The 14,338-nt window shown below is 40.7% G+C and overlaps 1 protein-coding gene across 1 annotated transcript in view; it reads right to left on the minus strand.

The window, feature by feature from the left end:
• The window catches only part of CDH2 (cadherin 2), a 194,523-nt gene extending 180,323 nt beyond the window's left edge, over positions 1-14,200 (minus strand). The window contains exon 1 of the mRNA XM_016120084.2: positions 13,267-14,200. Within this exon, the coding sequence (XP_015975570.1) occupies positions 13,267-13,326 (60 nt within the window). The 5' untranslated portion in view covers positions 13,327-14,200. The remainder of the gene's footprint in view (positions 1-13,266) is intronic.
• Positions 14,201-14,338: the final 138 nt, after the last annotated feature.

Consider the following 14,338-nt stretch of genomic DNA (forward strand, 5'->3'; position numbering starts at 1 on the left):
TTAGCACGGGGGGGAAAAGCTAAACCAGGGAAGGTTTTCTTTGCCCGCTGTGAGTCCTGTCTTCATATATCACTGGTTCTCTACTTTGGTCTTTGGGACACCTAAGGACAGGCTGTGGGGTCATAATTTCTCCTGGAATAACTAACTCTTCCAGGATAGGGATCGGTTTGCTTTCTAACTTTGCCGGCTGTGTGATGTACTGCTATGATCGTTTCACATGCTCCAATATGTTTGAAGATGCTGTAAAAAGTAAAGCTATAGAAATTCTAAGACATCATGAGATTGGAAGCAAAACTGGCCTAACAGAGCCCCATCTCCCCCTCTGACGGTGATTGGTATGCTTCCAGATGAGCATACACATGATGGTTAAAAACATAAATCCAACGGTTAATCCAAAATCTGGGGAAGGTTCAATGGAACCTTTATTGCCTTCTTCCAGGTAGGAGGGAGTTACCCTAGCAATACCAGCTCTGTCAACCTCTCTAGCACATTTGGATGGACAACGGGGCCCACAGAGTCCACTCCCTCCATCATCTCTCTTCTGTTGGAAGCCAGCCAACCTATGCGGTGCAAATATTATTATGCTATAGGTGAATTTACAGTGGCACGACCCCCAGGAGGGACGCCAGCCCTCATTCAGCACTGTTAAATTTGGGAAGAGGTAAGGTGGAGTGGGGAATAAATTCTGAGATCTGACACATTTAAGTCACAGTCTCTAATCTTTTCTTCGTTATTAATAAAGGTCGTATTTTACTTTTCTATCTGCTGATTCTTTTGTCATTATTTGTCCAAAACTTAGATGGACAAATAGCACTATTTATTAGATCCCTTCAAAAACACCAAAATTACCTGCAAAGACTCAATATTACCCAAAGCCAAAAGATCAAAAAGAAGCCAAGCCAAACACATTTTTATAACCACCAACAGAGCTACAAAGCCACCAGGATGGCTGGACACTGAGGGTCTGAAAACAACCAAGATTCTTCGAGTGCTTGGGGAGCTGATGGGCTGGTAACAAAAAGACACATGTACCTCTGGATTACAGGGTGACTACATTTCTGGGCCTAGCAAGCTTGAGGAAAGGAAAACCAAGCCAATTCACACAACTGTCCACCACTCATTAGTTACCTGACTCTCCTAATATCACCATCCAGGAGTTGTGTGGCCAGTGACAGAAGTAGCCTGCTTCCATAGCAGCCTATCCTACTTCTGGTTCAATCTGTTAGATATTCCCACTCATAAGACCAAAGTTTGCTCCCTGAAACTGAATCCTTTAAGTCCTTGTTCTAAAGTCCAAATCCTCCTCTAGGCTGCAATCTTTCAAAATCCTGAATAGAGAGAGACTTATCTTGCTCCCACTGCCTCCCACCTCCTAATGTTGTACCTTTGGGTAAATAGTTTACACCACAGGCTTTGTTCAGACTTTTGTAAAATGGATGATGATAAAATGCCTACCTATCTCAGGGGGCTGATGTGAGGATTACATGAGACAATGCAGACGAAATGTTTGGCCTGGCACATAGTAAGCACTCAGCAAATACTAGATTTAATCAAATGAGTCAGCTTTCAAGAAGGCTCACAATCCTTAGAAACACACCATACAAGCATGACTAAAAATGTTAGGCAAAGGGAATCGGGAACAAACAGCAAAGCCAAGCAACAGACAAGTGACAAACATCATCAGAGGATAGGGTACATATAGGCACCAAAAAGAAATACTATTATGCAGTTCACCAGATTGTTAAAAATGTTAAATTAATTGTAACACATATATTAAAATTATGGAAAAACAAATATATGTACTGTTGGAAAACACTCTTCAATTCTTAGCTAGTAAAGATGAACATGCACATAGCTTACAACCCAGCAATACTACAATTCTACTTCTTGGTATAGAGCTCAGAGCAGACCAGCATTCCATCACCTGGGAGCTTGCTAGACATGCAAATTCTCAGACTCCACCACAGATTTACTGAATCAGAAGCTCAGTGGGTGAGGCCAGGAATCTATGTTTAACAAGCTTTCAGGCCAGTCTTATGCAAGCTAAAGTTTGAGAAATGCAGCCCCAGAGTATTCCTGGCACTTATGTCCAGGGAGCCCGTACAAAAATGTTCATGGCAGCAAAATTCTGACCACACACATAAGCCTATCAACAAGTAAGTTGAATAAGTAAACTGTATCATATTCATAGCATGCAATGCCCTAGAGCAATAAAAATGAACAAATTATAGCTATACAATTCAACTAACATAATGCTGGGCAGAAGCAAATCACAAAAAAAAATGCATCATATGTATACACACATGCACACACATGTGTATGCATAGCACATATATACATTTATATAAACACTTCTATATATGTAATACACACACATACACACATACACATACACATAGCTGGTTAAACTATAAAGCAAAGCAAGGAATAATTACTAGAAAAATAAAAATACTGGTTACTTCTAGGAGAAGGAAAGGAATGGGAACAGTACTCTAGTGATTTCGAAGACACTGGCAATATTCTATTTCTTAACCTGGCTGGTATTGTAGTTATTGTTTAAACTGAGCATACGTTATTTACATACTCATCCACATGTATAATATTTTACAATAGAAAAAAGTTTTAAAAGGTTGAACTTCATACATATACAAAATAGAACTGGATGTCAATTTTGCCTTTATTTTTTTAACCTACATTCAAATTAATAACAACTTAGGAATACAGAGTCTGACATCAGGCTGCTGGCATTTGAATCCAAGTTCCATCACTTAATAACTTTAGGTAACTTTGTTTAACCTGTGTGTGCTTTGGTGTCCTCATATGTAAAATGGGTATAATTTTTGCAAATATTTAAGTGAGTTAACACATGTCAAGTACTTAAAACAGTGCCTGGCACATGGCGATTATTCAAAACTGATGTGCTATTACTAGGATAGGATGAAACTAAATTAAAAGCAACATTTCCTACATCTAATCATCATTAAATCACCAGAATCTGTAAGAACGATTAATCTACCTTCACTCTGTTTTAGCAGATTCTGTGCTGACGTCAATCAACCCTCTCCTCTCCACTGAGTCCTCATCATCATCTTAAAAGTATTCAGAGACCGAGTAACTTACTCTGGTTCCAGGCTAGTGCCAACACACACACACACACACACACACACACACACACACACACACACACACGTTTCCACACCAGGCTTAAAGAATTAAATCACAGAAGAAACAGACCTGGAAGACACCAGAATGATCTGCAGATATTATCTGCATTTAAATACACCACTATCACCCTTTTTAAACATAGCTCCATTGCTATAGCCTTAAATAAAGGGAAGACCATGAACTAAATCATGGAATAACTCTGCTTCATTTACAAGGTTCTTAACTATAAATTAATTTGTACATTAAATCAATAGTTATCATATTCTCCGCTAATGTTCTTAGTTATTTGTCAAACAGAAAAGACAGAACTATAAATAAAAATTTAAGGCTGTAAACAAACTATACATAAACAATAATTTTTATGGCAGAAAAACTATATGCAGGGACAAAATACAAGTGTAAACAAATTATATATCAAAAAGCTAAGGCCACACAAAGTGTACCAACTTTTTAAATATTGTAAAATAAAGTCCACATGTGTAAGACTATAAATAAATTAGAGCTGCCTTGAAGCAAACAAGTCCTTGGTGGGCCATCACTTCTGGAATTTGATTCCTTAGTGCTCACCATTATACGTAGAAGCCTCCACCTGGAATCTAGATCTACTCAGCAACCATTGTAACAAAAGCAGAAAAACGGCCCCTAGAAAGAGAGATCTTGAGACGAGTATGCATTCAGTATCCTTCGTAGCAACCTCTGAGAGCTTTAAAAATCTACAAACACGAAAGAGGGTCAACTATACCTTAAAGATACACTGAACAGCCAGAAAAACTGGCAATATGTGGCATTAAAGCCCCTCAATTTAACTTATTTTAAATTAAAAATAAATCTGGGTAAGACGCCATTGAGAAGTGGGTCACTATTAATCTCAGAGAAGGTATTTAGAAGTATCACTGAAAAAATCAGAATCTGTTAATGCTCAAACCTTCTTGGAGACTTCAAGTGAAAGAAACATTTAGTTCTTTGCCTCTATCCTCTTGATAAAGAGAGGTTATAACTTACTGAATTCCAAATGCCTTTGGCTTTTGGGCTGAAGCAAAATTGCCAAATTACCAGAATTACAGAAAAAGATATCTTGAGTAGGAAAACCCACAAAAGGCATTTCCTAGCTTAACACCATAAACATGCAAGCAATCGCAATGAAACAGTCTGTTCTTTTTTTAATGTTCTTTTTTAAAATAAATTTTCAACTTACCTTCCCAGACATTTCCAGAGTGTCAATGAGTCTTTCCTAATGTTATGACTATTAAAAAATAAATAAAACCCAAATGCACAGAGGATTTTATAAACTGAATGGAAGATGCCAGACACAAAAGGGAATATTCCATAGTGAACTTCATAAAGTACAGGAATAAGCAAAGTGATCTATGCTATCAGAGTCACGTAAATAATTACCATTGGGGGATGATTAAAATTGGAAGAGAGTATTCCTGGGTGCTGGTATGTTGCGATGTGACTGGTTGCTGATTCAATAGCATGTTCAATTTATGAACATTCAACAGGCTAGCCACTTAATATGTACATTGTCCTGTATGTACCTGATACATCTATTAACTAAAGTGTGTGCGTGTGTGTGTGTAAAAATTAAATTCTAAATTCCTTGAAACATAATACAGGAAGCAGGACATTAGAACCCAGTCTTGGAGATGTTGGTACCAGATAAACTCTATTGGGGGTGGGAGCCAAAGGAGCGGTAAAAGGCTAATATTTTGGCTGCACAAAGCTCACTTTTCATTATTTACTGGACCAGAAAGCCATAAAGAAAGAACTGTAGACTTTGAACTGTTGTGTTATCCAATTAAGACAACAAAAGAAAATAAAAAATTAAAGTAGTCACAGTCTCTAGTTTATTAAAGATTTATGTTAAGCAGGAGTAGATTATATCCCCTTTAAACTTAATAAAATTAATGGGGTTTTAGTCATTTATTTCAGAGTCACTTAATAGCTCCTCACTCAACTAAATGACATATTGTTTGAGATTATAGTCCAGCCATGTGTATCCACCCACTCACAGTAGGTCAAGTTACAAACAAAATAGTCCAGGCTTTCTCAACAGCAAACAAATCAGCGTCTGTAGTCAGTCACTCCACAAAACATTTACAGGAATCTGTTTGTGGTAGGTCCTTTTGAAATGTGGACATATATATTTTAATAGATGCAAAATAATTTCATTTGTGAGAGAAAAAGTTATTCAAACTATTCAAACATGGGAAAGATGCCATTAAACAATAAAACAGTTCAAAACATAGTGACAATCTCCTAAATTTATTTTCACACAAAGGAACATGGAAAGCACAGATAAAAAATGCGTAGCCTCAGAGTTCCTATAGGCTCTTAGGAAGTATTTTAAGTTCCAGGATTCACACACAAAAAATTCCTTTTTGAGTGCGTATCAGTCTGATTTGTTGATCAAGGAAATTTTAAGAACATTAAAGGAATGACTCTGAATCATTTCTGTAAGATTTTCTTCTTTATGAGAACATATTTAAAAAATAAGTGAAAATCCTAATCAAACCATTAGATTTTGGCTTCAGATACCAAAATTCATTAAAATATTTAAGGCCAAGATTAAAGAGAGATTGTAACTCAAAAGTTTACTACTTTTTTTAAAAAGTTTATCAACTCCATAGAGAGGAAATGGAATTCCTTTTTAATCCTATATTCATCCTCTGAGTATCATATTAAAGGGGTCCTATTGTGGTAGAGGAAGAAAGCTATGTGCTTTGCGGGCAGGTTCACCTCTACCATGACAGACAGAGTTTTACTCTGTATTTGCATAATATTCAAAATGTCTGAGTTCCAGTTTCATCATTTCTAAAACCTATCTCCCAGGGTTATAGCAATAATTAACTGAGATAACATATTAGTTTCTCACCACGAAATTAAAAATATTTTATTTTAAGGTTTAGTACTACCAGACTTTTTTTTGGGGGGGGGGGAAGATCTGAAGAAGTAGCAGCAACTATCTAAAGTTTCAAAGGTTTTTCCTGGAGTATGTGTTCCTTGGAGTTATATGAATGAACTAATGACAATTACTAAAAGTAAAATAAATCATCAAATATCTTAGAACTGTATATGAGCAAAAAAAAACCTGAAAGGGCAACCTTCAGAACCATCACTGAAAGCAGTAGTACAGAAGTTCCATACATAATGCAACAGAAGAAAGCTGAATGAACTCAAAATTTATTTTAATAATAAGGGGGAAAGCCATTTCACATTTCCATTTCCAGTAATTTCTAAAATACTAAAGGTTCCAAATTATGCCGTTAATTAAATTTTACTACTTCCTTAATCCACTAAAAATATTAAATAATATATCAGAATAAGGGATCTGGATATAAATGTTTTAAATTATGATGATGAAGTATATTTTTAAAAAAATTAACACAGAAACCATATTAGTTTCTGTAGTAGTAGTTGTACATCACTACATTATAGTTAAGTAAATTTTGTAATTGACATAAAAACCAATATTAAAAGTACAATATATAGAACTACATAAGCACATTATTCCCGTGTTTATCAGGGATTGAGCACTCCTACAAATTATTCATTATGAATGCCATGCTGTATTTATAACAGCATCTTCTTTTAAGTGGCTCAAGCTGTTTTAAAAGCATTATACATCTAATTCTCCCAATACTTCTGGGGAAAAACCTAAGATAAAGAGTTTACTTCATCTAGGCAGTGAACCATAATATCCTATACTAAATATTCTTCTGTACCTCAAGTTCTATATGTATCTCAAGTTCTAAGGTCCCCTTTAGATTGCACTTTCACTATCAAAACAGATGAAAAATTAAATATTTGATCAGCCAAGAGAATGTAAGAAATATCACAATGATTTAACCAACTAGTATAATTTCTCAGGCACAGATAACAGCACGGTGTGGTCATTCCATGCTACATTCCATGCAGCATGAAATCTTTTCTATTATTTAACTACCCATTAATTTAGCCAATCTTCCTTTGGATTCACTTATAGCTCAGCCTGCTATAGGTTGCTCTCACTCAACTTGAGGATGTTCCAGTGTTAGTTTAGGTCATCTTCATCTTATTTCTACTCTGCTTGATAGCCTGCCTATTCTTCAGTTACAGCTTCTATCAGTGGTCTTTGTCCCAATTTCTCTTCATTCTAAAGCCCTGAAATCCCACTGATTATTCTGGCTGTCCTTCTCTGTAGCTTTTCTAGGTGCATGACTATGCCAAAAACATTGGCTGGTTTAACAATCATTTTCTTGACCCAGAGCTAGAACTATAATGTTTTATTCCACACAGTAGAGATTCTCAAAACTGACCATACATTACACCTTAACATGTTAAATCAGTTCCTTACTGATGGGTTTTTCAGAGATTAACTAAACCAATCTTTTGTAATTATAAAAAGTGCTTTAATGCATATCCATATATATGTATAGACAACATGCATACATCTAGAATACAGACATATCTGCAGAAAAATAGAGGAGGACTTAACTAGGTCAAAGGATTATATCTTTAAAGCTGACCCACATCACTCTATTCAATGATTTTCATGGAAGATATCTTCTCTCAAAGAAACATAAAAGTATAAAAGTAATAGAATGAGTAATTTTTATTCCTAGTGTTACACTTAGCTTGCTTTAAGCCTAACTAGCCCCTCCTCCCCTCCAAAAAGTTTACTTTTGGTGGTAAATGCAGCACAGCTAATGAAAAAAAAAAATATTTTTAAAAGTCAACCTTATAAAACACGAAGGACTTCTAACCTATCATATGTGATAAACTACTGTTAATAACCCTAAAATCACATCCTACCACTGTATCTTAAAATCCTTGCATTCCAGGTGAAAAATTAAAATCATTCCAAAATTTTGAAAAGGAGCCATATTTGGAATGTTTAAGTAGCCAGAAGATCACAGAACTTAAAAGTCCATTAGAGATTAACTAATTGAACCAGGTCCAAGATTTTACTACTGAGAAAAAGAAGTCATGAGAGTTTATGAGAGTAAACCACAACTGGACCAGGTTAGAACCCCAGAATTCCTGCCCTTGACACTAGCTCTTGACCCTATGTAAGGGCAACTTATTTGCACAGAACAAAGTTATTATACCATAGGTGCCCAAATCACCTTGGATAACACACACAAAGTTATCAGTGAACTATCAATTGTCACTTCATGCCAAAATGAGATAAATGTTGCAGGAGACACATATGTAGATAGTAAGTAGTCCTCAAAATACATGCTTTGCATATATACACATAACCCATATATATGGGTTGGGTGCAGTAAGCACAGTTGGGAGCTCAGACAAAGAAGCATACCGAATACTGAAAAGTGTAATAAGAAAAATTGAACAGTATTTATATGTAACCTGAATTTTCCTTTTAAAATGGTATTATAACACAAATGGTCATTTTTATGACCAAATCCTTCCAAGCTCCTGTTTAGCTCCTTAGTGAACCTTATTTCACCTACTTTGAACCTAGCACTTTATATATGTAGAAGATATAGCTATTACTAAAACATTTATCTGCCAGATATGAATCTACATTTAGTTAAAAACACAAGGACCAGGATCTGCTCAGATTAACTGATATAATTTGCTGAAAAATTAATACAAAATTAAGCTTTTGTAGGAAAAAAAAGGAAAGTGAGGCCTAATGATTCATTGATACAAATTATGTTCCACTTATACTTCTTAACCCAACTTGAAAATAGTTAGGTTCTAGAAGGTGTACTAATGGAAAATATGAAATGCTCAAATGACAAAATCCAAATTCAAAATCTATCACACTTTTTTAATGGTTGATAAAATTCACCATAAATCTGTTCAGTGCTAAAACTTGATTACTTTTTGTATTTGAGCCAAAAGAACAAATCTGAATAATGTTAACTTGGGCAAAATGAGAGTGTATACACAAACACTACATTTCTTAATAGCTCTCATTTTTCTCTAAAATATCATTCATCTAACTTGAGACAACGCTTGGAAAGCAGAATGGGGATCTGAGTTACTCAGAATTTTTTTTAAAGGTATTTTAAAACAAGATTAACTGTTAGTTTAAGTCTTGACATTTCCAGATTAATAACCCTAAAGCTTAATGAAGCACAACAGATTCAAGAATTGAAGATTTTTCGTGAAAAAGGAAATTAAGGGCAGTTTGGTGCAATACACTATCACCAAAATAATTTGTTCCAAGAAGGCTTTAGTCTTTACATGTAAATAGTATGAACTACCTAAAAAAAAATTTCCTCTTAAAATCTCAGTCCAAACTTTTAGAAGAATTTCAAACCTGACTTTAACAAAGTAATGAAAGTCTAAAAGTGCACTCTCTAAGTAAATTTTGAACTTGCAATTGAGGTCAACAAATTATGTATATGTATATATATTAAAATATGTCATCTTTTAAAAATATGCCTATAAAATATTTTAGTATACATAAATTATTTTTCAAAACATACCTAGTATGTTTGCAATGCACCATCTATTAATAATGACTGCATGCTATAAGATAAAGGGGCAAAGATATGCATAACTATGTCCAATAAGTAGACTAAATTGTGAACATCATGTTAATTATCCCTACTTCACAAGAACTTGCAACAAAGGCGTGAAAATCAAATAAACATACATATTTTATATTTAAAATTATTGCATCCCAGATTTTCCACATCCTAAAACACAGCTTTTAATATACATTTCATTTGTTGAATATTAATCTCTTCAAAATTTATACCTAAGTAGGTAAAAATCACATATGGTTTATGCATACTTTTTTTTCATATGTCCTCATCCAGGGTAGAAAGGAGGACCTATGTGATAAGACTATGAACCTAGAATCTCTATGCACATTAAGGTGATGTCCTTGATGCGTCATATGTGTATTTAAATTACATCAACCGAGTTATGCAATTAAAATGTGAATTAGAAAAACAAACCAGGTTCCTAAACTATTAATTACTGGATAGATAGTAAAATTGATTTTTTTTCCCTAATGATAATTCTATTCATGTATTTGAAAGTCACTTGTATAATTTAAACAGAAAGCCTATCATAATTTTGTGATTTCCCTTGATCGGTGAAATTTAATGCTCAAATTCTCCTCTTTTTAATGTCAAGGACAATGCCAATACCTTAAGTCAAAATGAGGAAGAAGAGAAGAACTCTTAAAGCTAAATATAATATGTAAAACTGACTAGAATATGTAAATCTAGGTGATAGAATAACAAAACTAATTAAGAATCTCTGGAAGTGAAAAAAGGTGTTCAAAGTAAAATAAGATATACTTCTGTTAAAAATTAAAGGCATAAAGTCCTTTGAATATTCAGTTATTCTTATTTAACTGGTCTGATAAAATAAGGTTGCCCTGTATCTCCACTAATAACGTACTCAGTCTTTTTTCTGCAACTTTAGGCCGTTTGGTTTGACTTGGAGAAAAAAAATAAAAATAAAAACAGACTTTCCAAAGCATATAACTGCAGAGGGGCCATTTTCACCTTGCAAACATATCTTTGTTATTCTGGTGTGTAAAGCAGACCATTAGCACAAAGTCATTTCTAATCTCAGTTGTACAATCCACATGGTGCACATAACCCTAAAACTCATGTTGCATAAACTGCTCTGCTTCCACTTCTAATGACCTTGCAAATCAGTCAATGTTACTGCATGACTTGCAGCCATGAATTAAAAGACCGCCAAACGACTTGATGACAAAGTTATAATTTCCCCTTTCCTGAAGGTTTATAAAAGTCGACATAACATCCTCTAGCAGAAACTGAGAAAGAACTTAGAATGGAAAAGATAAGTGTAATATCTGATGTTTATAAATGGCATTAAAAAAATACTTAAAGAAAAAAGTAAATGACCTACAAAATTCACACCTGACTTCAAGGTAGAAAACTAAAGGAAATGAAATTGCTCCAGCGATACAACACTCAGTCCCATGATATTAATGACCATCAAATGTCTCCTCCTCCTGTCCTAACTTCACTGCACGGTATTCAATTAAAACTTACTTTAAGATCAAAAAGTTAATGAACATACATACCATCTACTGCTGGACTCACGCTGAGGATATATATATATACTATGTTCATATTTTTTAGAAATAAGATTTTTTGATCTATCGTATCTCCTTTGTTTAAAAGAGAATCTGATGTCCTCAGGATTCACGATTTTATCTTGCCTTCCCCTTAACTTCAAACACGTGAGATAGCACTTTTTTTTCCTTCTTCCCCTTTGGCCTACCTCTTTAACGAACCGCATTTTAAAAGAAAAAAAAAACAATAAATGAAGTGACAAGAGGTGAAAGAATGAGGAGTGTGCGCTCCAAGAATAAAGGGCGGTTTTATAACAGGAGGTACTTTTGTTAGCAAGTGACTGGCAGGTCTCCTCCCCCAAGTTAAAAGAAATTCCATCCACTCCCCAAAACGGCAAAGGCCAAAAATGTCTAGTCTAATAGTTCTGAAACCCCAGAATCAGGAGATAGGCAAGGGGGGCGGACTGGCCGGTGGGGGAAGGGGAGAAAGACCAGCAGGAGAAGAAAGAACAAAAGCAGAAACCCAAGAAAGGAGAAAGGAACAACGGGAGCCGGGCGGCCAAAGAGCCAGTGGGAGGGAAAGAGCCGGAAAGTGGGAGAGTACGACCCGGGGGAGGAGAGCGTAGAGCGGATGGGGCCCGCCGCCGCTCTACGGCGCACCATGGACAGGGCTTCGCGCGGCCGCGGCCCACACCCCTCGAGGGGACTGAGCGAGAAGGCGCTAAGAGACCACGGGCGCCAGCCCTGTTCCGCCTCTGGTGCCCGCAGCACGCCAGGCCATGACCCATGAAGACCATTGAGGGGGGTGATCGACACCATCTGTCTCTGCGCTGGGCGCCCCCGGCGCAGCCGCACTTCCGAGCCGCGCCCGCACTTTTCGGAGCTGCCACCGGCTGCCACCCCCAACCTTGGTTGGTGCGCAATCCCTCCGGCGGATTGCCCGGGAGCCCCTAACCCGCAGTAAAGGGAGACGCGCCCCTTAACTGTAACCGCATCGGGACCCCACTGCCAGTAGGGGCAGACTCAGGACCCCCCTGCTCGGTCTTTTCCCAGCACCGCGGTCGCGGCCGAGACGCTCGGCGTGTCTTTCCAGGACCTGGCTAGCAGCCCGGGAGGGGCCTCGGGGCATCATCCGAACAAATGCTGCGGGAAAGTTAGGTGGTCAGCGGGGCTGGGGAAAGGCGGCGCAGAGTGGCAAGAGAGCTTGCGACCCGCCCGGAGCAGGTGCTTTCTGCTGCGGGGGGAGTCTACTACTACTGATTCCATGAAAGGCTGGCTGGCAATCTCCCGAAGGCGTGAAAAGTGCGGAGGCTCCTAGAGAAAGCGCCCCCAGGGCGCACGCAGCGCAGAAGCAGCCGGACCAAGGAAGCGGAATAATAGCCGACTAACGGAACTTTTCCTCTCCCGGCGGGATAAGGGCGTGGGAGCTAGGTGCGGAAGCACCGATCCGCATAGACTCCTAGAGGCAAGGGGTGAGATTTTCTTTCACAGTGGGACCGACACTGCAAATTGTGAGGGCAGGAGAACAGGAACAGGAGGCAACTCTGGGCTGGGGTAAAGACAATAGGACAGTAGAGCCCTCCGGTACTGAGAGGTGAGCGGGTGCGAGGGTGGGGTGGGGTGAGGTGGGGTGGAGGCAAGTCCCGTAACTAAGAGACCAGACTGAGAATTGCTACTGCAAAAATAAACAACGAAAAAAAATGGAACAAAGTGCAAGGAGAAGGGAGAGGTTTGTAAAAAACTGCAAAACCGGGATGTTATCCTTCCCACCTCACCCTTCTGCTGCCTAGAGACACCTCGCGTGAGCTCTCCCTACCCCGAAGGAGGTACAGAGGGGGCCCGCGATCGGCCTCTTCGGGACTCGCTAAGAGAGAGAGGCATGGGAGACCAGCCAGCAGCTGCAGCCCTGCCGCTGCGCCCGGCCCAAACCTCGTGTCTGCGCAGCTCACCGCCGCGCGGTGCGGCACCTCCCTCCGGGGTGCGCAGCCCGGCCCCGCAGCGGCGCGGGGAACAAAGGGACCCAGCGCCGCCCGCCCCACCCCACCCGTCCCGCTGCCCGGCCCGCGGGGACATCTGCGTACCTGAAGCAGGGCCGCCAGCAGCGGCAGCAGGGTCCGCGGCGCTCCCACTATCCGGCACATGGAGGCGGAGAGGGGCCGAGCAAGGAGCCGGAGGCGGCGGCAGCAGCGGCAGCACCAACAGCGGCGCGGAGAGACGGCCCCAGGCAGTTTCAACCCCTTCCTTTCCCCTCCCCACCCACCCCCTTCTCCGCTGCTCTCCTCTCCCCGCCAATGGAGAGAGAGCTGATGACAAATAGCGGGACGCTGAGTCTGCGGAGTCGCACCAGGAGTAATAAAACAGACCAAGAGATCAAGGGGCCGGGGAGGAGGCGGGGGAGAAGGCGTGCGTGTGTGTGTGTGTGTGTGTGCGCGCGCGCGCGCGCGTCTGTGTAGGCGGCCGCGGTGGCAGCACAGGAGGTTCTGCTCTGGCCCAAAGCGCAGAAGAAGCCGGGAGAAATGCAGGCGGCAGCGGGGATCGTGGCCCGTGTAGGACGCGAAGGTGGAAGTGGAGCGGCTGGTGCTCCACTGGAGCTTCGCAACGCGAGGTTTCTGGCTCGAGGTTTTGCTTCCTCTGGGTCCCCTCTCCAGGGCCGCTCGCCACAACGAAGACGCCAGGGAGAGCGCCGCGGGGAGGGCGCTCCGTGTCTTGCGCGCTGCGCCCACAAAGGACAGCAGTCCTGCCGCCCGGCGTCTCCGCTGCGTGGGGGCTGAGGGAGCTTCTTTGCTCCCCTTTCCGGTCCCCAGGCGAGTTGGAGACTGTTCTCTGGCCTCGGCAGCGCGGGGGTGAAGCCAGGGGTCGGCGTGGCCGCTACTGCCGCGGTTCTGTCCCGCGAAGCTGCTGCCGCGGCTAAACCAGCTGCCTGCGCGCCCGCACCCGCCCGCAGGTTCTAGCCCTGCGCTGCTCACTGCGCGCGCCGCCCCACCTCGCGCTGCCGCCGCCTGCGCACCCCACTCGGCCTCTGCGAGCGCGACCAGGGCGAGTCACTGCCACGGCCGCCGCCGCTCTCCCCGCGCTCGCCGCACGCGCTGCCCGGCTGCGCGGCCCGCTCCCCTCTCCTATCCCCTCCCTCTGCTGCCGCCGCCGCCCGCCCTC

The sequence above is a fragment of the Rousettus aegyptiacus genome, unplaced genomic scaffold (genome assembly GCF_014176215.1).
Source record: "Rousettus aegyptiacus isolate mRouAeg1 unplaced genomic scaffold, mRouAeg1.p scaffold_m13_p_12, whole genome shotgun sequence".
Lineage (NCBI taxonomy): Eukaryota > Metazoa > Chordata > Mammalia > Chiroptera > Pteropodidae > Rousettus > Rousettus aegyptiacus.